A 23,215-nucleotide genomic window follows, 5' to 3' on the forward strand; every position below is an offset into this window, starting at 1 on the left:
AGCCAAACAACAAACATAAAAATGTTAATATTCAATACAAACATAAGAATATACTTAAAAAATCTGTTGCAGTAAGAGTAAACAACCAACATTTATTTGCCTCACCTTGTAAAAGTCAACACAAGTTTCTTAACTTCACTTATATTTATGTACATGTATTTTGGAATAGGATGCAAAGTTTTAAAAAAAATTAGTCAATGACAAAAGTTTGCTTCTATAATTTATTTCTTGGAATGATAAATCTATACCCTGGATACAAAAGACACCATGTCACAAAATTGTATTTTTTTTTCGGAGAGCTAGTTTTAGATTTGTTTCAACTTTATTTTCTGGTTAGTCTCTAGTGTATAATAGGAATTGCTTTATGACTCTTTTAAAACATTATTCTTGTAATATTACTACACGAAAATACAATTTTCAAGCTAATAGCTTGATATTTTAATTGTGCCTACTCTATTTTAAACAAAAATGAACTTGGCACTTCTTTTCCAACACAAAAAAAAAAAAAAAGTTTATAACTTCTTTCAAAGATAACTTTGATTGTATCACATGCTCGTGACCAGTCAAGTGAGAGCTCCACGTACCCTGAGAAGGTCTCGGGCCTCTGCTACGAGCAGTTCGGCAGCCTCCCTCTCCGTGAGGCCCCGGCGACCCGTCACCCAGACATGCTTCATCTTGTTGCGCTGCGCCGTGTCAAATGAAGTTTCCCCATCCAACTCCTTCGACCTGCGCCAAACACATCTCACTAACTGCTCCATCACTGCAGCCAACATTATGGGCTGCTCCACTCTCAGTTTGGACAACAGTTATTTCTGTTCCAGAATGAATGTTGAGCCAATCTGCATGGTAAAATCACTACAAAAAGTAAATGAAAACAGAGGTTTCATAGTTTTACTGGTAAATGGCGTATCAAATACATATTTATATTTAAATTTAATAAATGGAAACTATGCATAGGACATAAAAGAGTTCCACACATCAGGTAAGAGTATTTCAATGTGAGATTAATGGCTGGGAAATTAGTAATTATAAGTATCCAAAAGATCAGTTCATGGCCTGCAGAAGCTAGGTATAGTACTTTGTTATATGCTGTGACAGAAGAATACTTAAGAGCTATTATATCAGGATGTGCAGAGAAATATTTTTCTTTTGTTTTAAATTATTTCTAATTTGCATTGGGAAAACAAATATGTAAAAAGTATATAAATAAAAAAAAATTCATTTAACTAAACAAAATATTATGTAATTGGTTGGAAAAACTGGCAAGCTCAGCAACAAAGACGGAAATAAACAAAATTAGCAATAAAAAACTGCTCTACACTAAAATAAATGCACAATGATTAAAATATTCAATATCATTTACATAAATAAATATGTATGGTGGTTTTGAAACTAGAAATTTTTTTATTTCAAGAAAATGAAAAAAGGCATGTTTTCATTAATTATCCCTCTTTGCTACACACACACAGGTGTGCTTGATGGTTCACTCTGAGACAAAAGAATAAAATGTTTCATGGCTGAATTTGCATGTCAGTGCCCTTTTTCAACTTACTTTAGTTTTTTATTTGAATGTAGTTTAAACCCTTGTGAATATATAACTTGGTTCTTTTTCGAAATAAAGTAAAGTAAAGGTAAGTAAAAGTAAAGGTAAATAAAGGTAAGTAAAGGTAAGGTAAGTAAAGGTAAGGTAAGTAAAGGTAAGGTAAGTAAAGGGTAAGGTAAGTAAAGGTAAAGGTGGAAGGGGTGAAGGTTGAAGGGTGAAGGGGGGGAAGAAGGAAGGGGGGAAGGGGGAAGGTGGGAAAAAGGGAAGGAGGGAAGGGGGGAAGGAGGGAGGGAGAGAAGGAAGGAAGGAGGGAGGGAGGGAGGGAAGGAGGGAGGGAGGGAAGGAAGGAGGGAAGGAAGGAAGGGGGGAAGGAGGGAGGGAAGGAAGGAGGGAGGGAAGGAAGGAGGGAGGGAAGGAAGGGGGGAAGGAGGGAGGGAAGGAAGGAGGGAAGTAAGTAAGTAAGGTAAGGTAAGGTAAGGTAAGGTAAGGTAAGGTAAGGTAAGGTAAGGTAAGGTAAAGTAAGTAAGTAAGTAACCAAAGGTAAGCACAAGGAACGCACGTCTGGAAAGGCATCGCCTTGTGCAGCGCGTCCTCGACGGAGGTGACATCGGCCACCGCGAGGGCCGAGAGCGTGGTGATGCCGGTGTCGAAGAGGGCGCGGGCCCGCGGGCCGTTGAGGGCGTCCAGCCTCATGAGGTCGCACAGCTCGCGCCGCACTCCGAACTGCAGGCGGTCCTGGAACTGCGACACCAGCAGCTCGAAGCTGGCCCAGCCCAGCCGCCGGCAGAATGCCGTCACCATGCCTGCAACGAACCCGTGGACCAGTCTGTCACACGGTGCTGGCAGCACATTCCGAGACATCCTGATTAAACATTTACAAGAAATAATCCCAAGGATCATCCTGAAAAATCCAAACAAAATAGATTGGGTGGCTGGGTGGAGGGATTAGACTTGAGGGGAAAGAATAGAAACCAACGCCATGTTAATTTCAACAATTTTTAGGCCATAACAATTTCTTGTTTAATATTGAAAATTTGCCTTCATTAAGGAAGAAATCCCACACTAAGAGATTTTCAAAGAACATACTAAAGTGCAGTTGCTTGGCTTCTGGATTGTAGCAGCATCGAAGACGAAGATATCACCAACATTTCAGTCGAAGTTGCAGTCAGATGTCTGATAATGGTAACTGCAATGCTGAACGAATCGTCGGTGATATTGCGGCTACAACCCACAAACCAAGCAACTCTCGACAATGGCTGAGAAAGCCTGCGATCTTTATTAGCATAATATAGTGTCTCCCAACAGTATTATTACGGTTTTAGTTATTTCCACATTGGAACTAAATACTAAATGCCAATGACTTCACAGGGAAAACTATTTGTGGCAGCCAGTCAATATTAATTTGAAGTATTCCATAAAATTATTGGCTATGCTTTAATGAAGCCAAATTTTGAAAATAAAATGACAGAAAATAATATTGGTCTAAAAACTGGTGAAAATAAGATGGCGTCTATTATTTCCTAGCTTTCCCACTTGTAATAAGAGACGATAATGGGATAAGTAAGGTAAGTGAAGAAGCAACTGTATAAACTAATGGGGAAAACCAAAGTACCTTTAGTAAACCCACCGGATCATGGCAACATCTTCCCCCCCCCCCATTTCCCACTTGCAAAAATTCTGGTCCTGACCCCACCAGAATTCAAACCTAGATTGTTTTGGTGCGAGAAGAATGATAATATGACCTAAAATAAAATAATATGAAAATATCTTGAATGTATGCTAGATAGCCTCCAACCATAAAATGTTTAAATAATGTTTCTGATGCCTTTGAGTGTGACTGGTATGCCACTATACAAAAGAGAGAATACAAAAATAGCCAAAATTATTAAAAATACGTAGTAATTAAAGTGGCTTGAAACAATTGAAACAACACTTCCTGTGTCACCATTCACCTACCAGGTAGGGCCTTCATTAATCTCAATAAAAAAAATAATTTTAGCTCCCCCTGGGGTCTCCAGCTCTACTCCTCCCTACTATAAATGACATAGGGTGTCTGTTGTACACTTATGGTCGTGTCTTGTGTCATGGTTTCTCTCTCCATCAGACCATTTCCACATCATCATACTAGGAGCAGCAGATAATAGCAAGAGACACTCACCTTGCCTCTTTTCTATTTTTTTTACTCACTTTTTTTTTCCCAAGAATGCTTAACTAAATTTCTCAAATGAAGGAACCAGACCGCACATAAACCTGTCATGATCCTTTTTCATTGATGAAAAGAAGGATGGGTTGAATTGTTTTTTTTTAAATTGAATTTCAAATTTTATTCTCATTCTTTAAATACTAATCCAGATCTCTAGAGCCAAGAATAAATGAATACCGTATACCGTATATGAAACCAAAGAGCACTGTACCTGTTGCCCAAAAAAAAACTTTGATAGTAAGGCAGGCCTCATCAATTACACAGTGTTAGAATTTATAATTAAGTCATCCTCAATTTTTTTCTAATATATTTCCTAAAAAAAAAAAAAAAAAAATTCAACATAAAATATTTGATTTTGTATTTCAGAGTTTAAAGATCTGACCAGCCTATGCATATTTCAAAAGGCAGGCTACCACATTAAATTTTATAATAATACAAGCTTATAAAAATTTAGGTTTGAGTATTTTGAAGGAGTTGGACCGAAACTGAAATTGAAAAATCGGGGAACCGCACAGGCCTATTTATTACCCTGTACCCTGTGGTGAATGCCTTTCAAGGAGCAGACAGTGTCTTGTCCATCCACCCAGTAGCTAGCCGAATAGCTTACAACACGACATGGCTAAAGAAAAGTTCAAGTGTTCCGATAACCAGTCTATTGACGGGCAAATGCCACAGGGGATCTGCACGACCCACGAACCTGCGAAAGTGGCCGCGGACTGCTGCAGAGATTGCAACATGCCCCTAGAGCAGCGAAACTTGGAGGCAACGTCCGCCAGCGGCACTTCGTTGACAAGGTCCTGCAGAGCCAGCGCCGTGTAGAACCGCCGATGAATAGACAGCTTCTGATTCTGAAGCCAGATCATTCCAACTCAGTGCCATTCCCAACAGTCAGAATGACATGAACTCAGTAATATCTGTATTTCTGCAAACGTAGAAGGCTTGCTTTCCTTAGTGAAATTTATCACACAGTCGTACAGAGAGTAAATGTACAGTTAATCTTCAAAGAAAAAAAATTAGGTTATTTGGAAAAAATATTCCAAAACTGTTCATATGACCTATCATTCTAGAATAAAATCCAGAGTATAGCATTGTCTGTGTAGGGTCACCAAGGTAAAAATCACTGGACCACCACCAATGTAAATGCCACACAAAGAAAGTGCTGGCTGGTATGTTAAAAATAAAAATTTTTACCCCCCAATTTTTCTTTTGAAGCTTTATAAGTCTGATTGACAAGGTCATTAGTAGAGATGGTGATTTATAGCATTTAAAATAATAACATTTAGCATTTTGAATTTGAAATTTAGCATTTTGTAGCATTTTTAAAAACAAGATTTAGTCAATTCTCTCATTTTACATTACTGAAGAAAAGTATATTTTTAAAAAGCATTAAATAATACACATATTAATTATTAACAATCACAGAAATAAAGATCTAGCACAACTACAAAGATAGCCTATCTTGGCAGGTTTCCAAACAACTTTTTAGCACTTATGAGTGCAATAAATTGAATACTTAAAATTACAATAAATATTTTTTTGTTCATGGCCATAGTTGATGTAGAGTGCACAAAAAATGTGTTATTGAAACTCGTTTTTTCAAAAAATTTATTCGTTTTTTTCAATTTTCGCCTTATTTTGGTTTTCGATCATGCCAGAAACCGTTGCTTGCCGTTTTACCGACTTTTTTTTCCATCTGATTTCTCTGTGAATCTTTTTTTTGCAGCCTGATGTTCCTCAGATTTAATGTGCTTTTCAAGTACATTTTTTTCCCCACTCCAGACGGCGATTAAATAAATTGCACATTAAAATATTCGTATCACTTTCGTAGAACTGTTCACCTTTGTATTAATTTAGGCGATCGCGAATGGAAATTACGTTTCGTCCCATTTTTACCATGAGAAATAACAGTATACAACACATTCACGAGTATGCACGTACAGGGCCGCCGAGGGAAGGGGGGGGGGGGGGGGGGGCAAAAGGGGCAAATGCCCAGGGGCCTGGTAGCCTTAGGGGCCCGGGCGCCCGGCTGGGAAGTGGAAAATAAATGGCTGGAAAAACATTGTCCCCCTGCTATTAAAACATCTTGTACACACACACACGCACGCACGCACGCACACACCCACCCACCCACCCACACACACACACACACATATATATGTATATATATGTATATATATAAATTGTTTGTGTGTTCCTAAAACTACAGTCGATAACCAATAACCTAACCGAGCAGAAGGTACTTGTAACATTCAGTTCACACCAAAATACTTGCCTAGTAGCAGAAATGGGAACGTTACAGTGACATCGGAACAGGAGGGGGGGGGGGGGGGGGGGGGGGCAGCAGGGGTGAGTCGCCCCCGTGTTGTTATGCATGGGGGGGGGGGGGGGGCGCGAGAGTAGCATTTCGCCCCCCTCCTTTTCCCAGAATAAATGTTTGGTCCTAGTAGTATTTTTCTCAACCAGTAGTTACAAACGTTGCATTGGTGATCACATTGATTAGAAAATAAAATTTATGATTGTCAATATACTGTAAATAATTGCAAATTCCTAGATGGTATTTTATTTAAATTGTACTACACCTACTGTCAGACTAGTATTTAATACATTATACGTCATCAAATTCTTGGAATGGTATATTTAATATTTTGGTTTGGTAACTCATTAAATAGCACAATTTTGCATCTAAAATTCCAAATTTTTCCGGGGGAGGACCCCCGGACCCCCACTCTATGACTGAGGTAAATGTGATACATCTTTTCGCCCCCCCCCCCCCCCCCCCTCACTAATGAAATTATTCCGACGTCCCTGGAACGTTATAAATTATTAATATGTATTACAAATTTTTCAATGTAATGAACGTGGTTCAGTGTGTTTCATGTTTTCGAAGTAATATAATTTATTATTACTTTACATTATTTTAATAATATTTACATTCAGAATAAATTATTATACTTTTGTATTTTAAACACTCATATAATAATGCAAATTCTGATTACCAGTTAAGATTTTATTTTTATTTTTTAGCAACATATACATCAAAATTAATTATTATTTGTATTTTGATGGATTAACTATGTAAAAGTGCATTGAGATAATACATGCAAATGCTCTCTTTTTTTTTGCGTAACTAGGAAATCGTTATGCATGTTCAAATGAAGGATGCAATTTTACGATACCATATATATTTATGGTATAGGCCTACGTAGTAGTGGTATGCAAAAAAAAAAAAAAAAAGGAAGGGGGCCTACTACCCCAGCTGCCCAGGGGCCCACAAATTCTCTCAGCGGCCCTGTGCACGTATTTGAAAACACACCACCTTCCACAGACTAGACAAGAACGCGGCTTTCACGTGAAACACAGCCAGAAAATGGGACTTACAATTGTTAGCGCGGTGAAGCAGAGATGTCGCAATATGGTGGCCTAAAAACTTGTACTCTGCAAGATGACGGACATTCTTCCAGCTACAGTAAAACCCCTTATTTGCACTTTTCAAGGAACCTCAAGGAAAAAGTGTAAATTGCGGGAAAGTGTAAATTGTGGGAAAGCACTTTTATTGGCAGTTAATGCTAAATTTTAGCTTAAAAAAATGTATCAGCATTTACTGGTGCTACAAGACAAACAATAGTTGTTTACAACACATTTAGGGCACTGCAAAAATATAATTTTCTTAAATATAAAAAACAATGCAACATAAAGCCTACATTAAATTTTTCAATAATTTTAATTTTATCTTCAATAGATAAAGTATTTCGTGGAACTTTATACCTATCCATCTTCAATCGAAATCTTGCCATAAATAATATTGTGAACGTAAAAAAACACGTGCTAACCAAAACGGACGTTGACTAATGTAAACAATGAAAGCCATCATAGATATGTACTGTACATAATGCAGCACTACTAAATATACGTACTGTGTATGAGCGCTTTCCGGTAGTATCGATAGCTCAGCGCTTCGGACTATGCTCTGCTACGAGAGTGCTCTATGACACCATAAATAAAACCGTTTGTGGTTCTGCTACGAAAGTTCTCTATGGCAGCAAAGATTAAAACGTTAGTAGAGGAGAGGCACCATAGAACTTGTCGATACATCAAAACGAAAGGTTACAGACAATAGGCGAACTACTTCAAACTTTTCACATCTATGACTAACGTGACCAGGGCTCGATTTTAGCACCTGTCCGCCTGCCCGGGACAGGCAAAATCTCGTCTGGGCAGGCAAAATAAAAAAGGCAACTGTCCGGTGGACAAGTGCAACATGTGACGCCGAGGTTATTCGCACGCACTAATGCAGCAGAGGTGATTAATAACATTTATGCGACCGCAAATAAAACGTCTTTGACAATATCTATTATCTATAAATAAACAATAATGGCTGAAAGTGAGTTTGATCTAGCACCAGCAATAAATCTCTGGTATCATAATGTTCAGAGAAAACGTCGACCCTTTCAGCCTCCTTATCGAAGATGTTCAAGACAGAATCAGCCAAGTAATTCGTGCAGTGACTCAGACAGTGACTCGTCTGAAAATGATGATTAAATAAGGATGTTAAGTGTGTGATAAAAATATGTGCAAAATTTAGCGAAAATCCTTTTTTCTCACTTTTTCAGCGACTTTGAAATTTTTTTTATTTGGGTAAAACAGCGGACAGGCAAATTGGATGGCGGACAGGCAAATTTTCGATTACACCTGTCCGTTGGGCAGGTTAAAATATTCCTTAAAATCTAGCCCTGAACGTGACGAGTATTTACATTTTTACCGTGTTTTGAAACGTACATTCCGGGTTTTTTGGTTACGTAGCGGTGTAATTTCAGGGAAAATGCAACACGAAAGTTAATGTACAATAAAACGGACCTACATAAAATGACGTTATTTGCGGGAAAACGTAAATAACGAGAACGTAAATACGAATTTTTACTGTAGTTGTTCTTTGCTTTGTTTACAATCGTGAGGCACGGATGACCATTCTTCATTCAATATTTACCAACAATAGTAGTGAATGACGTGACAATAAGATACTTGTGCTGAATACGCCATAAAATGATGGTTTCTTTTGATAATGAACTGAAACGAAATACAATCGGTAAATAAATTGTGTAGAGTGAAGACGAATCTACGTTTTTTAACCTTGATATCGCATTTATCTCGGAATAGTCTAGATTTCACATTTTATAGCGGAAAAAATATAATTTAGCATATTTTCGCATCTATTTCGCGAAAACAAAAAATCACCATCCCTAGTCATTAGACATGCTGACACACAAAAACTACTGCTAATGGGCCTGGAATTGGCAAAGGCTCTTGGTAAGAAACCATTCCAGCATTTTCCGGAAATTATTTCACGAAACTACATTACAGTAGCTGGACAAGGATTCCAAACAAAGTCCTCTGGAAAATGCCAATTCAGTGTCTTACTAAAGTGCCACTTTTTTTTTTTTTAATAAAAAAAATGTTGTTCTTATATTTTCAGTGGGATGACTATCATTTGCAAACATACTACATACAAGCACTGGCCCAAAGGCAACACACGGAGGCTGCACAGTTACCTGCTTGCTGGCCTCGACCTTGATGGTTCCCCGCATGGCACGCACTATGAACCTCTCCTCCACCCCCACCAGCTCACCCACACGCCGCATGCCAGGCGACAGCTCCTCCCACAACGACAGCATCTGGACACCATGAAGCAGTCATGCCCTGTGCACACCACTTCATACAAAAAAAAAATTAACAGTGAAGAAAATAAAAAACCTTATACAGGTATGTGCATGTCCCATGATACACGTCATGGTGCCTTCCTAGCACTTCTTTCTACTCCGAAGCTTCTTCCCTCCTCAGGGGTAGAGATGCGGTTGGGGTGTCAGTAGCTACCATGCCACAAGGCAGCAGAGTCACAAGAGACTCAGTGCACAATTACCAAAAAACCTCGCCTGCCTTGTATCTCATTCAGAAATCTCACCAAAACATGCCTTTGACAGTTAATAAATGACTAGTTGAGACAATTTCTCGTGAAAAGCTGTTTATTTTGTAGGCATGTGCGAAGGTCTCTTTTTAAATGCGAAGCGAAGTCGAAGCGAAGCTTATATTGTGCGAAGGAATGTCGAAGGAAAATCGAAGTCGAAGGATTTGAAATAACATAACTTTTAATATTAAAAAATTGTTACATAATTACGTTTCATCATGATTATATAGACTAAAGAAAATTCCATTGTACCAAACATCTTCAAAAAATGTATACTACATAAGTACTGTTAAATGTCTTAATCCACAGGAAAAATAAGTACTTTTCATTTATTTAAAATTTGTAAAATTCATTCATCTGGTTTTCATTAGTAAAGTTAAATTCCACCTGGCTTTAAAACGTGTGAGGCTTGAAAATTGTCAATTCCAAGCCTTAGTGCCTCCATTCGTGCTTTTTCTTGCAGTGCTGTGCCCAAGATGGGTATGTTATTAGAGCGTGCTTGCACAATCCAATCAAAAAGATTTTTGTCAAGGTCACTATCGATACATTTGCTATATCTTTTCCTCTTCTGGTGCAGTTTTGCAGCATTTTCTTAAATTTTTGCTCTGTCTTTTACTATTGTGGACAGAGTTGTAGGTGCAATATTAAAGCGTTTTGCAACATCACACTTTTTCTTGCAGTTGTCAACAGCTGTAAGAATCTCTAGTTTTTTGCAATGCTGATACCCACACGCTTTTGGGTACTCATAACTTCTACGGGTAGGCCTACCTACATATGCTGCCCTAATACACTTAATATTAAAAATATAAACAGGTTATCCACGTCGTCATGTCGCGTCGCCATTAAACATGCTTCACGAAACGTCACAAAATGTTCACTAGCGTCGGAAACGTGCCACTAGATCTGTTAAATAAATGTTGCATACGTATTACATTTGTGTACGATTGCGAAAGATGTCAATCTGAAATGATGTTTACAAACAAATTATAGGTTAGGTCATCGTAACAGAAAACAAACGGTAACAAAAACGCGTTAGTAGTCGTTGGCCATCGTATAATCCACGTTTTATGTATCTAGCCAGATATGGCCGCCATCGGCCAATATCCATTGCTACAAATTCAAACGCGAAAATACGCATTTTGTAGGATAAATATTATAATCAAATCGCTTTTTCTTAATTGAAAAAGTTAAGCGTTTTTTATTTATAACTGTTGATTATTCCGCATAAATGTTATATTGTTACACCAATCACACAAAAAACGGACATTTTTTTTATACGAATGAATTTTCTATCCGCACGGTTACCAGCACTGCAACTGCCATTTTACTCAACCAAATAAAGAAAACGTCTGTAAACAATTTTCACAAGACCTGTCGTTAAACAAAGCTATAGAATTGTGAATGAAATGAGAAAATGTTTAATATTTTGTGTATTAATATCGGCAAAACGATACGTATCAACGAGAAATTACCGTCCAGGGCTTTGAAAAACGTACGTTATATATTTATTATGCCTATTAATTTGCATGGCATTTCAAGAGACCGGCGGCTTTATACGTTATACTGGATTGTACGTTAACAAGAGGGACGTACTAGAGAGAATTTGCTGTATACATAATCGGGAAATTACCCGCCGCAAATATATTTTGGCAGTATATACATATTGATCCAAATAGTGGGCCAAACGTTTCTGGCAAAAATCTTCGACTTTTCCACTCGAAGTTCATTTTTGTCGAAGCCAAAGTCGAAGGAAAAAAATATCTTCGATTCGACTTCGATTACTCGAAGCTTCGCACACCCCTATTATTTTGCTCAAAGAACACAATAGCCAAATCTGACGGCTGCCCTCATAGCACCAAATGAGTTAAGGGAAAACAAACTGGGGACATAGAATTGCCTGCACTGGCCACACAATGCCACAGAAAGGCATCTGTGAACAGGTGGAGAAGACACATCTGCAAATGGATGGTCAAAGGCAATGAACCTTTCAAGATAAGGCAATTGTAAATGTGCAGGATACTGTATGCACTAAGTGTTTGTAAATGCACATTTGTTTTGGTCAAATTGGTGACAGGCGGCAGCGGATGCTCTCGCAAATGGTGGTTGCAGGTGCCTAGAATCACAAGCAGTTCCGGCAGACAGAGATAAAACCAATCATGGTAACTAATATTGAGAGGCGATAAAGCCACTTAATGAATGACAAGCAACGAATATGTGGCCGGGAAGAGGGGTATATAATGAACAGATCGCGCAGCGTTGATTGGCAGCACATGTTGAGTGGATCGGAAACAGAGGGGAAGAGATGCTACATTCCTCCTGTCATTAGATTAGATGCAAGCAGAGCATTGACAGAATGAATGGGTGGGAGAAATGGGAATACCCTGAAAAAACTGTTGACTATGGAAGATCAACCACGTCTTTCATTTTGGAAAAATCTGGGTTTGAACTCGTCGGGAACATACGTGTACAAAATAAAGCAATCTATGCACTACTCTCTGACTGGAAACCAATTGTTGCAACCATTTACATACTAAAATAGTCTAATGATTTAAACATTTAAAGTAGGGGTGTGCGGGATCCCGACGCTTCGGGAAAAAAGTCGGGAAAATAGGCTTCCCGAAATGCCGGGTGGGAATTTTATTACTCCCGAATTTTTCGGGAAATTGTTTAAAAATTTACAAATGTTTACTAATCATGCGAAAATGTTTTCTATCAATTCGAACTGTTTTTACAACAATATCTTTTATGGATTCGTACATTTTTGAAGATTTTCCGTACTATTTAAACGCAAAACATCTTTTAAACGTATGCCGATCGTAGCGACAGCTGTGGTGTGCAGTGAATTATAATTGTTTACACATATCTAATTGGAATATAAAAAACGTACATGGAGTATATTGTATGCATTCATAAATCTATTTCTTCAAGGGTACAAATTTGCAAGATACGTGAATAGTCATTTATATAACATTATTGCCGTCACCATCCAACACTTAACCTAAAATCACTGTGTGTCCTTCGACACAAACAAAACACATGCGCAAACCAACCTTTTCGCCAAAGATATAAGAAATACTAGACTTGCGTTACATAACGAAGCGTAACCGTTCTCATTACTTGATAGCAGTGGCGATGTAGAGAACTATATTGGCACTTTGAAAAATATGAAATCACGTAGTTTTACACCACTGCTCACGAGTATCTAAACATCTATGATTTTGCTTTGGGAGAAAAAAAATAGTTGTTTACTGTTTAGTTTGGCGGCCTTTGTCGGCTGACGTTACGTTATTAAGGCTTGTGCAAAGAATCTGTTCCTATTTTCGATGCCTTTGTATATTAAAACAAACTAGCAGCCTACAAATAATGGAGGTCGCAACCGATCAGCTAGTTACTTGTAAACCTAAAAGTGTTTGGAAGTATTTTGAACGTCTGACAGACAGTAAATCCCTGGCAAAGTGTATCTCGTGTGAAAAATTTTTGAGATGCGAGCATGGTAGCACGTCTGGATTACTAAAACATCTCAATAAACATCCCTCTATAAAAAAGAATTTGAGGATGCTAAAAAAAATGAATTCGCCGCTGAAAAAAGGCCAAGTGAAGCAGACAAAAGAAATAGCAGCAAAAAAAACAACTAACTTTGCAAGAAACGTTTAAATGGCCATGTTCTCGTATTAGATTTTTTTTTTTTCAATCCCGTCCCGTTTCCCGCGGGAATAATTTATTTTTCCCGAAAATTTCCAGCAGTACAAAAACCTATTCCCGCACACTCCTAATTTAAAGTCCCCATTGCATTGACATGCTTGTTTAATAGCATGTAATAACAAAATATTTTTGGAACTGTGACTTACAGATACGGTGTAGTGTGCACTCCTTCCACCAAAACTTATTTTTAACACATTAGCACAATTAATCAAATTTCAAATATGTGAAGGAAAAAATATTTACTTCAATAGAATGATAATTTGATCTGATATATGTAAAACTCACATGAAGCCAATCCAAGTTACCCCACTGTGAGGACACGCTATAAGGTGTAACCTGAAATAAAGTACAGAGCCAGTGTCACATTACTTTATAAAAAAACTATAAAATATCAATAAATAAAATAAATCTAAACTCGGCATTCAGGAAACAAAATGATTAACAAAATAAGAAATTATTCAAGGCATCACTAAACTTAAGTCATATGTATTTATGTGCTTCATACTAATATAGGAACAAAAATAAAGTGTCTAATCCTAATGTTTCATACATTTGTGTTCAGTTCTACTAGAATCAACAGCAATAATTTTGAAATAACCAGGAGTACATTAAAAACATTTTATTAACTTAAACATGTTGTGCTCTTTTCCTACTACAAGACTTTCTTTCATCCATATATCAATAAAGTACTTCTTTGTATTTTATTTATGACATAGCAATCTTTTCAGTATATCTGTAAATTATAGAATGAAACTTCAATTTTTAAAAGAAAAATTTAACGTGCAATTAAAACATTAAAATTTATGTGTGTGTGTGTGTATACTAAATGACACTCCGCATTCAACGAAACAAATATCACTGCAGTACTGGATGAAAATGTGTGAATACGGATGGGCTGATTTTAAAAGGTTCTCTCTACACGTTCACGTACATCAAAAGTGAATGCCATTTCACCTGGGGTCACCGCTAATCACAACACCAGGCTGGTCACATGGTGTCAGAAAGTATTGGGCTCTGATTTGATTGCCATGTTAATCTTCTTTTAAAGTTTTGCTCATTTCATATTTTTACAAAGACATATTTATAAAATGAAAATTTAGAAGCCATTGTGTATGAGTTGCGTGACTCAATTGTAGAAACCCAGAAAATGGAGTTCTACAGAGTGACTATAACACAATAATTAGTAACGTAAATTTTTTATTATTATGAATAGAAGTCCTGACTTAAAAAAAAATAACTGAAATGATGTAGCATATATCTGGCAACAAAACTCACTACAGAACACAAAATGCAAAGCGTCTGTGGAAACTGTCCTGTATGAGGAGCGAGGAGCAGTTACCTGGTAGATGACGTGCAGGTCGTTGTCGAGCACGAAGCACTGGCGAGCCCTCCCCAGCTCCGCGAACAGCTCCAGGCCCTGGTCCGGGGGCAGGGACGCGGCCAGGCAGGCCTGCCCCAGCGGGGTGGCCACGTACTTGCCCCCCTCCCCCTCCCGCACCAGCTCCTCCTCCACCAGGAAGCGCACGCAGGCGGCGATGGGGCTGGCCACATCGGGCTGCGTCGCCGCCAGCAGGGTGGAGCCGGCATACAGCTGCAGCTGGGCCGGGGTGCAGGCCGCCCCGCTGGCCACCACCTGCAGCAACGACCTTCGCTCCTTCCTTACCCTCCAGTGTAGCCCGAGATATCCGACATTCTGTAATGTGACCACTCCCAGGATTCCAACAGCTGGCCACCGCCAGGTCTCGTTACTATGCTGCCTAGGTTCTCTGTTTGCTTCGAGCTTATCAATTATCATTAGGGATGGGACGAATCCACATTTTGGTCGAATCCGAATCCTTGTTCGAATCCTCAGTGTTTGTCATCGAATCTCGAATCCCAGTCCCACACTAAACTTCACCACATGTTATTAAAAAAAATCACACATTTATTTTAAAAAATTACATAGGCCTATGTATTAAAAAAAATCACATATGTATTTATAAAATTATAAAATAAGTGCATAGTGTATACACCTGATATAAAATAGAGACAAATAACCTCAAAAACCACACATGTAAGTGTGCATCTGTCTAATTCTCTGTTAAATTAATCCTTCCTATGTTTTCAATAAAATATGTTTGTATAACGAACACCATTTAAAAAAAGTTACGTTTTTTTCTGCAATGTTATATTATTGAAGGTTGGAAATGATAGAGTAGTTATGCTAATTGACAAAATGCAGCGTATTTTATCTTACGTTTGTGCTATTTCCGTTACCTTTATAATATAGTTTAGGTATACAATTTTCTAGAGCTGGACGAACCTCAGTTCTCTGGTTTCGAACCGAGCCGAACCGAACCTCATACAGAAATAATTGTTTTGAATTAAAATGAACCAATGACCAGCATTTTGGTCTTTAACTGAGTGGTGAAAAAGAAAGGTTCTCCAGCCATATGTAAAATTTAAACATTATATAGCTTAGCTTATATATATACCAATTTTTAATTAATGAAGATGTTACATCTAAATTTCAAAAAGACTATCTTCCTTTTTCAGTGTACACTAACCTTCATTTAAAAAAAATATAAAGATGACGAACATTCAGCATAAGGCCACATAACATATTTTTGTGGTAGACATAACCTAACATTTTTAATAAGTAAAACTTTTTAATAAAACATAAAAAAAGGCGAATGTGAATTAAGTTACCTATCTACATTACAAAACCCGCTGACTGCAGTTGCTGTTTTCTTGGAAGAATGCTGCTCGTCAGAAGAAACTTTAGACGGTTTTTTGGGGTGGTTCTGGGTCATCCGGGTCATCATTATCTTTTCTCAATTTGGAAAACTTAAACGACGTTAGCCTGCTCATCGCAATTCACCTCAAGAACAATAATATTATAAACGTAACGTAAAAAGTGTGGTTATAGAAATTTGCGTCGGAAAAAAGAAAACACGAGAAATAATGATGGCTGCCGCGACTACGCTAGTCAACTTAGTACCGTACTGTAAAATTTACTGGACCAGTACTTTTAATACACAAGATTAAATTAATATTTTCATTACCTGACTGTTATAACCAAAAAGGCAAAAGAAAATAAATACATCCCAGTTATTTAAAATACGTAATTTACGTAATCATTTCCTATCGCATTTGTCTTGTGTTAACTTGATCACGTTAGTTTTGCCGAAATACGAGAGTTCTCGTACATGCGCTTTAGTTTAACGTATGGGGTACGCAATCTTTGGTGATTTTACAACACTTCTCGTACACGCACAATAGTTAAAGGTATAATGTACAATACCTTTGGCATTTGTACGATAGGTTATATTACCTAGTACGACAAATGCATACAAAATTCTCTAAAGCAAACAAAAAACAAAGCGCGCCTATATGAAAAAATGCTATGCGAGTTATGCGACTATTAATAATTTTTTTTTAATTTTGTTTGCTCTTGAAACTGTTGAGGCGACGACTATGCGATAAAAGTCGGAATATTACAAGTAATAGAATTTTGTTGAGCTGTTTTGTGAATGGTCTCAAATGGGGGTTAGAAAATTAGAAAAACGTAATTTTTTTTAAACAAACTTTCGGTTTTTCGAATATATTTTAAGAGGTTTCGAACCGAACCGAACGTAAGGGTTCGGTTCGAATCGAAATTTTCAAACTTCGCCCAGCACTACAATTTTCAATTACTACCTAAAACTCTTAAAAACCCACCTCGAATCCCACCTCGGATCCTACGAATCCTCGAATCCATAGGATTCGGTATATTCGACGAATCCAAGATTCGAAAATCCCATCCCTAATTATCATTAATGTTGGTTTTTTATCTCAGTACAGCATTCCCTGTTTACCACGTGATCACATTTCACATTTTCCAATTTTATGTTCCAATTGAAACTACAGTCAAACCTCGTTCCATTGCAGAAGAAACTTTGGATATTGCAATTGCAGTAGTACTTTTAGTTACAAAAAGGGGATATAAATAGCACGTGAGCAAAAAGTTCCAAAAAAAATATGTCTATCACGACACTCCGATTATGGACGGATGGACTGATTGTTTGGACTGGCAAGAGGATGTTCCCACACAAGGCAGTTCGGACTGAGGGTTCTTGAGCCAACAGTCGAATTGATGGAAAGCCATCAGTTCTAAGTGGTAGGTCCTTTACAGAAAGAAAATTGAACAAAGCTTTCTTAATCAATGTCCAGTTATGGTCAACATAAATTATTACAGATCACACTTACAAGGAATGAATTTACTATAAACAGCAGAAACATAGCTAAGGATGAGTAAGACGAGTTAATATTTTAAAGAGGCACAGTAAAATGATTCTCTTATACAAGAACTACGTATTTTTTTTTATTATCCTGAAGAACAGTACAGCTTTATTTACAGCTTAGAAGGCTGCCAAGACATTGAACTAGTTTATATTTGTATAGGAACACATAGAAAACATTTTCCTTTATTGTGGATACTAAACACAAATGAAATTTCAAGTTATTCAAAATTTTTGTCTTTAAATAATAATAACTGCATGTGCGTAGCCAACATAATTGTACTTTCCTCCGGCATATTCCTGCTCTACAATGTTAAGAATATCGCCAGAATCGGTTGCAGTATACATAAGTAGTTAACTTTTAGCAACACTGCTACAATTATCCCTCTTTTATGCCAGAATAGATGAAAACATTTCAAATTAACGAGTGGTACGGGTGTGCGAACTAGCGAGAGTCACCTCGAGGACGGCCCTCTTGAGGCTCGCGGACAGGTGTCCCTCGCCCAGGCAGCTCTGCACCGGGGCCAGCTCCGCCCGCACCAGCTGCTCCGCCAGGCGCTGCTCGCCCCGCTGGCTCAGCAGGTAGCTCTCCCCTGCCACAGGCACCACTCCCCTCCCTTCCCTGCCCCGAGATGCACCCGCCTCACCCCTCGGCCACAGTGGCGACAGGCGTGGCTGCAGGCCGCAACGTGATTCAAGGTGAGGGTACGAGGGGTACATCCTTGCTGAAGTGCTACAAATTCTCACCAAATAAAGGAAAGAATTTTAAAGCAAACAACGGGCAAAGAGGTTCTATTCCCCTGAAATGAAATTCTACTTATAGTCATGATGGGATTGGAGAAGCAGAAAAGCATAGATAGTGAAGCTGGCTTGAAATATAAGATCCGAGAGTTAACCTCCTGAGGTTAATACAAAAATATATGAGCCTTGCAGGAGTGCTAGGTGGGTATGGATTTTGTAATGATACACGCTTAAAGTAAATGGTCTAATATATTCTCCCTTCTAAAATTTCAGGTAGGTCAGAACATTATTCATTATGCCACAAACACACAAAACTATCACAGAATAATCAGTGTTTGAAAAAATTGAAGCGTTAAAAGTTTCCAGATCCACCTTCCAATAATTACGTACAGTATCATGTTAGGAACAATCGTCACCTGCAGTATCTCGACCCATGCGACCGGCACGGCCGATCATCTGGCGGTACGTCTGCGCCTCGAGCACACGGCCTGCGAAGGTGGGCGACCTCACGATGACGCGCCTCGCGGGGAGGTTGACCCCGGAGGAGAGGGTCGACGTGGCGACCAGCACTCGCAGCGTGCCCGACCTGAACGCCCCCTCCACTATGTCCCGCTCCTCCAACGTCATCCCTACGAAACCAGCAATAGCCAATCGTTCCCAAATATTTTTTAACTTGCAAAAAAAAAAAAAAAAAAGAAATATTTTCAACAACTATCTTTCGATTTAACTGCTGACAAATAAATGCTGTGTTATTGTAAAAAAAAAAAAAATTAGACAGTCGATAGGAACAATAAGAGTTAATATTTCCAGTCCAATCATTTTGATTTAATTTTATATTATCAAATAAATACTACTAAGAGAAATAAAAATTAGTGAGGCTAGTCAAAACAAACTCTTGTAAATGATTCACAGGCACTGATGTTACAGCAGTTACTAAGCAGCAATATAGAAAGGAAAAAAAAAAATACAGTGGGGGAAAAAAGGATATAGGCCTATACTAAATAATTCAAAGGAGGAATAATATCAGCTACAAGTACATGAATTATAATTTGAAAAGATGATTCTGATGCTGGAATATAGTTCAAACCTGCGTTAAAATAAACACCCAAAGTATAAACTATAATAATGATCTAAACTAAAAGTTTTTCATATGTTTAGTGTTTAGTACTCACTTTTTTTTTGGTTAATTAATTCGTGATAAAGGCCTCAATAAGGTAAAAATTAAAACTTTTTTTGTGGTTTTTGTGGTTTTATGTTCAACATGAACACATTAAAACTGCTATAAAAATACTACATATTTACATAAGTGACTAAAACAAATAACATTTAAAACAATCTATAAACAAAACACATATTTTATTTGCAGTTTGCACTAACAATATAGACTTTGTTGCAATTTTAAATTGCAGCAAATAATATTAAATGTGCCCCCATGTCATCAATAGCAGAAACATTTATTTACCTAGACCATAGATTATATAAATCAGAGGTCCCCCCCCCCCCCAAACCTAATAATGCGCACCCCCCCCCCCCTCCCTGAAATCTTTTATGCCATTTTCTCAATGATTTACTCAATTATTTTATAATATTATACTTTTTTAGTATTATATTTTATCACATTTTGCATTAATTAAAACTGATTTTCTAATAATAATTTTGGTCATATCAGGTAATATTTCCATCCTGAACCGACAGATGCCAAACTGCTTTTGTTGAGGAAAGTGCGGGGTTGCCAATTTGATTTACAAGATCCCTTTCAATTATCAAAGCACCAGAAACGTATTTTCACATTAGAAGCTATAATTATGTAAATAATAGTAGGGAGAGCACGCCGGTTCTGGGACAGTGTCAACAAAGGACAGGTGCTTGTCTGAGCACGTGGGGGGGCGTGGCACCACGTGGTCGGGTGGGCGTTGCCGGGCGCCACGTGGAGGGTCCGCAGGGGTTTGTTGACGTCACGTGGAGGGGGTGGGGCGTATCGATCGTGAGCCAACTTCGGTAGGATCGATATATCTCGTCGGGTAACTTCGGGCGTGTTCGTTGCGGAGGGGGAGTTGGATGGTGAGGGGGTGTGTGTATGTTTCTAAATGAGGGAGGCAGGTAGCGCTAGTGTCGCGCGCCGGAATTATTTTTACAAGTATAAAAATGTGAGGGGTGGCGACGGTTGGATTCGAACCTTCGTTTCTGGATCGTTAGTCAATTCAATTCAATTCAAAAGATTTTTATTATACATTTTTACACTTCACAGTTATTTGACAATGGTTTACAAGACACGCCAGCACACAGTGCTCTTTTGCCTAAAAATACATTATTATTAAATAAAAGTTAAACTTTGCTGGTATATACAAAATTCACAGAGGTTAACAGGAAAATATAAGCGGTATATACAAAGGAAAAGTTTAAAACCTTTGGTTTTGTCTGGAGCCCCGGGGCTCTATGTTTGGGGTATGGAAGTTATTCTTCACTCATATACACTATACACATTTATTAAATTTGAGAAAAGGGAGGAAAAGATAAAAGCATACAGGTAGATAGATAACTTAATATATATACACTTAATTTCTGGCAATGTCGCTATGGGCGGCGTTCATTGGTAGTGCTTCGCACCGGCACTGTGGTGGGCGTCCGTTGCACTGCACTGATCTTCTTGACCGATGTTAAGATTCTTGAGAACTGCCCAGTCAGGGTGGCCTGCCTGGGTGGTATTCTGTGATGAGTTTATGAGGGTGAGGTCTGGTGATGTTGTGTTTGCCGATGTTTCGTACAAGTGTAGACGGGTGTTGTGCTGCTTTCTTAAAGAATCTGTCTGCGTATTGTATTACAAGTGAGCGTGGTGGTTGTGTGTCTGCGAGGGCATGGAGCTGTATGTTGGTTACATGTTTGTATTTCCCGAGTGTTGCTCTGAGTAATTTATTGAAGCATGTTTTTATTTGGTGGAAACGGGTGTCGGGTACATGTGCAAATATTACTGAGGAGTAAAGCAAAATAGGTACAATGTACGCCTTGAAGAGGCGCACTCTGTCCATGTCTGGTAAGGGGCTGTGGGGGCGGAGAATGGCGGACAGCGAGTTATATGCGCGGTAGGCCCGGGCAGTGGCAGACGAGAAGTGTGGTGAGAAGCGCAGTGTGCGATCCAGTGTCACACCTAGGTATTTCACTGTATCGCTCCACTTGATCACTGCGCCTCCCACGAACAGTGCTGGGGGCAGACGGGGGCGTCGTCTAGTGAAAACGTTAGTCCGTCACGCTAACCACAGGACCACGAGACCATATTGGAGAAAATAATTTCAGATGTTGTATATATATGCTTATAAAAATATTTTTTTAAAGAGAAGGTATATATTTTATTTATAGTGCTAAGCTTGAAATTTAAAAACGGGCGGCCGCCATGTTAATTTTTTTTATAGTGCTAGTCGGCAAATTTAAACGGCGGGAAATTTAAAAAAACGGTCGGCCGCCATGTTTATTTTTTATAGTGTTAAGCGGTAAATTTAAACGAGGCGCATCTGCTGCTATGCGGCCGCAATGTTTATTTTTTTATAGTGCTAGTCGGCCAATTTAAACGGTGGGAAATTTAAAAAAAATATGTATAGTGTCGGCTGCTAGTCGGCCGCCATGTTTTATTTTTTTTATAGTGCTAAGCGGGAAATTTAAAAAAAACGGGCCGGCCGCCATGTTTATTTCAACAGTTGAAAAAAAAATAATAATTTCGACTGCTAGGAAGTAACAAGAACAGCCAACTTTGAAAAAAAAATTAAATAATATTATATGTATGACAATCAATTGCTGAAAGTCGCCATCTTGTAGTACAGCATACCAGGCCGCTGTCTTGAAGCATAGCATACCAGGCCGCCATCTTTTAGCACAGCATACCAGGCCGCCATCTTTTAGCACAGCATACCAGGCCGCCATCTTTTTTTTTCTTCCCAATTTATAGTCATTGTTTTTTTTTCATTTCTCTCAAGTTTGAATATAAAAGAAAGTATTATTTCGTCAGCCACTACTCTATGACTATAGTAGTAGTAGTAGTAGTAGTAGTAGATGCCAAATTTTGAAGAAAAAAAACACACACACTGAAGTGTAGCCATGTTTTCTTATAGTACTAGACCAGTATAGTCATAGTATGCTTAATTTGGTGTGTAGCATGTCTGTCTATAATAATAATAAATAAAAAAAAGCTATAGGCATTACTTATGTTTATAGCGTGTTATGATAAAAAAAATAATTATACTTTACGTATTTCAGCGAATTCAAACACATTTGTTGTGTTAAAGACATAATGTTCTCTCGTAGTGTGTGTATTGTGGAAATGAAACATATATACAGTAGTATTAATTACTTAAAAAAAAATAATATTATTTATAATATATATATCACCAAATTTTATTTTTAAAAAAAAAAGTATGCTTATTACGTCACTTGTCATATAAAAGAAAAGGTATTGTGCATTTATAGGCATTATATATATAAAAATTAAAATATATGTTTTCCCAAGGGGTGTTGGAGCCGCGCAGACGACGATGGCGCGTACTCCCAACGGCCCTTTTCCTTCATCCACCCAGTGTAATTTTTTTAAATTAAATAATGACTCATACACTGGCAGCTGTCCGCTCGCAGAGGGGTGGCGGCCGCCGCAGCCGAAGGGAGAACTGTATACAAATGTAATTTCTTCCAAAGTTAAAATATATATTTCCCCAACACTTAAAAAAATATTACGTCTATCTGGTGTGTTAGTTACCTGTACCTGCCATTTGATTAATACCAGGTAAAAGTAACTTGTAATAATGATAATATTTTGCCATAGTCTC

General features: G+C 38.1%; 1 protein-coding gene across 2 annotated transcripts in view; it reads right to left on the reverse strand.

The window, feature by feature from the left end:
* LOC134533119 (DNA polymerase theta-like) overlaps window positions 1-23,215 on the reverse strand; it is an 89,137-nt gene that overhangs the window by 39,896 nt on the left and 26,026 nt on the right. Inside the window, exons 9-16 of one of the 2 annotated variants that reach the window (XM_063370387.1) lie at window positions 18,824-19,036; window positions 18,126-18,259; window positions 14,747-15,040; window positions 13,693-13,743; window positions 9,293-9,415; window positions 4,444-4,594; window positions 2,103-2,346; window positions 585-726 (exon numbers count right to left, since the gene is read on the reverse strand). In XM_063370387.1, the coding sequence (XP_063226457.1) occupies window positions 585-726; window positions 2,103-2,346; window positions 4,444-4,594; window positions 9,293-9,415; window positions 13,693-13,743; window positions 14,747-15,040; window positions 18,126-18,259; window positions 18,824-19,036 (1,352 nt within the window). The remainder of the gene's footprint in view (window positions 1-584; window positions 727-2,102; window positions 2,347-4,443; window positions 4,595-9,292; window positions 9,416-13,692; window positions 13,744-14,746; window positions 15,041-18,125; window positions 18,260-18,823; window positions 19,037-23,215) is intronic. The other variant, XM_063370388.1, reaches the window with a different exon arrangement.

The sequence above is a fragment of the Bacillus rossius genome, chromosome 6 (genome assembly GCF_032445375.1).
Source record: "Bacillus rossius redtenbacheri isolate Brsri chromosome 6, Brsri_v3, whole genome shotgun sequence".
Taxonomy (NCBI): Eukaryota; Metazoa; Arthropoda; class Insecta; order Phasmatodea; family Bacillidae; genus Bacillus; species Bacillus rossius.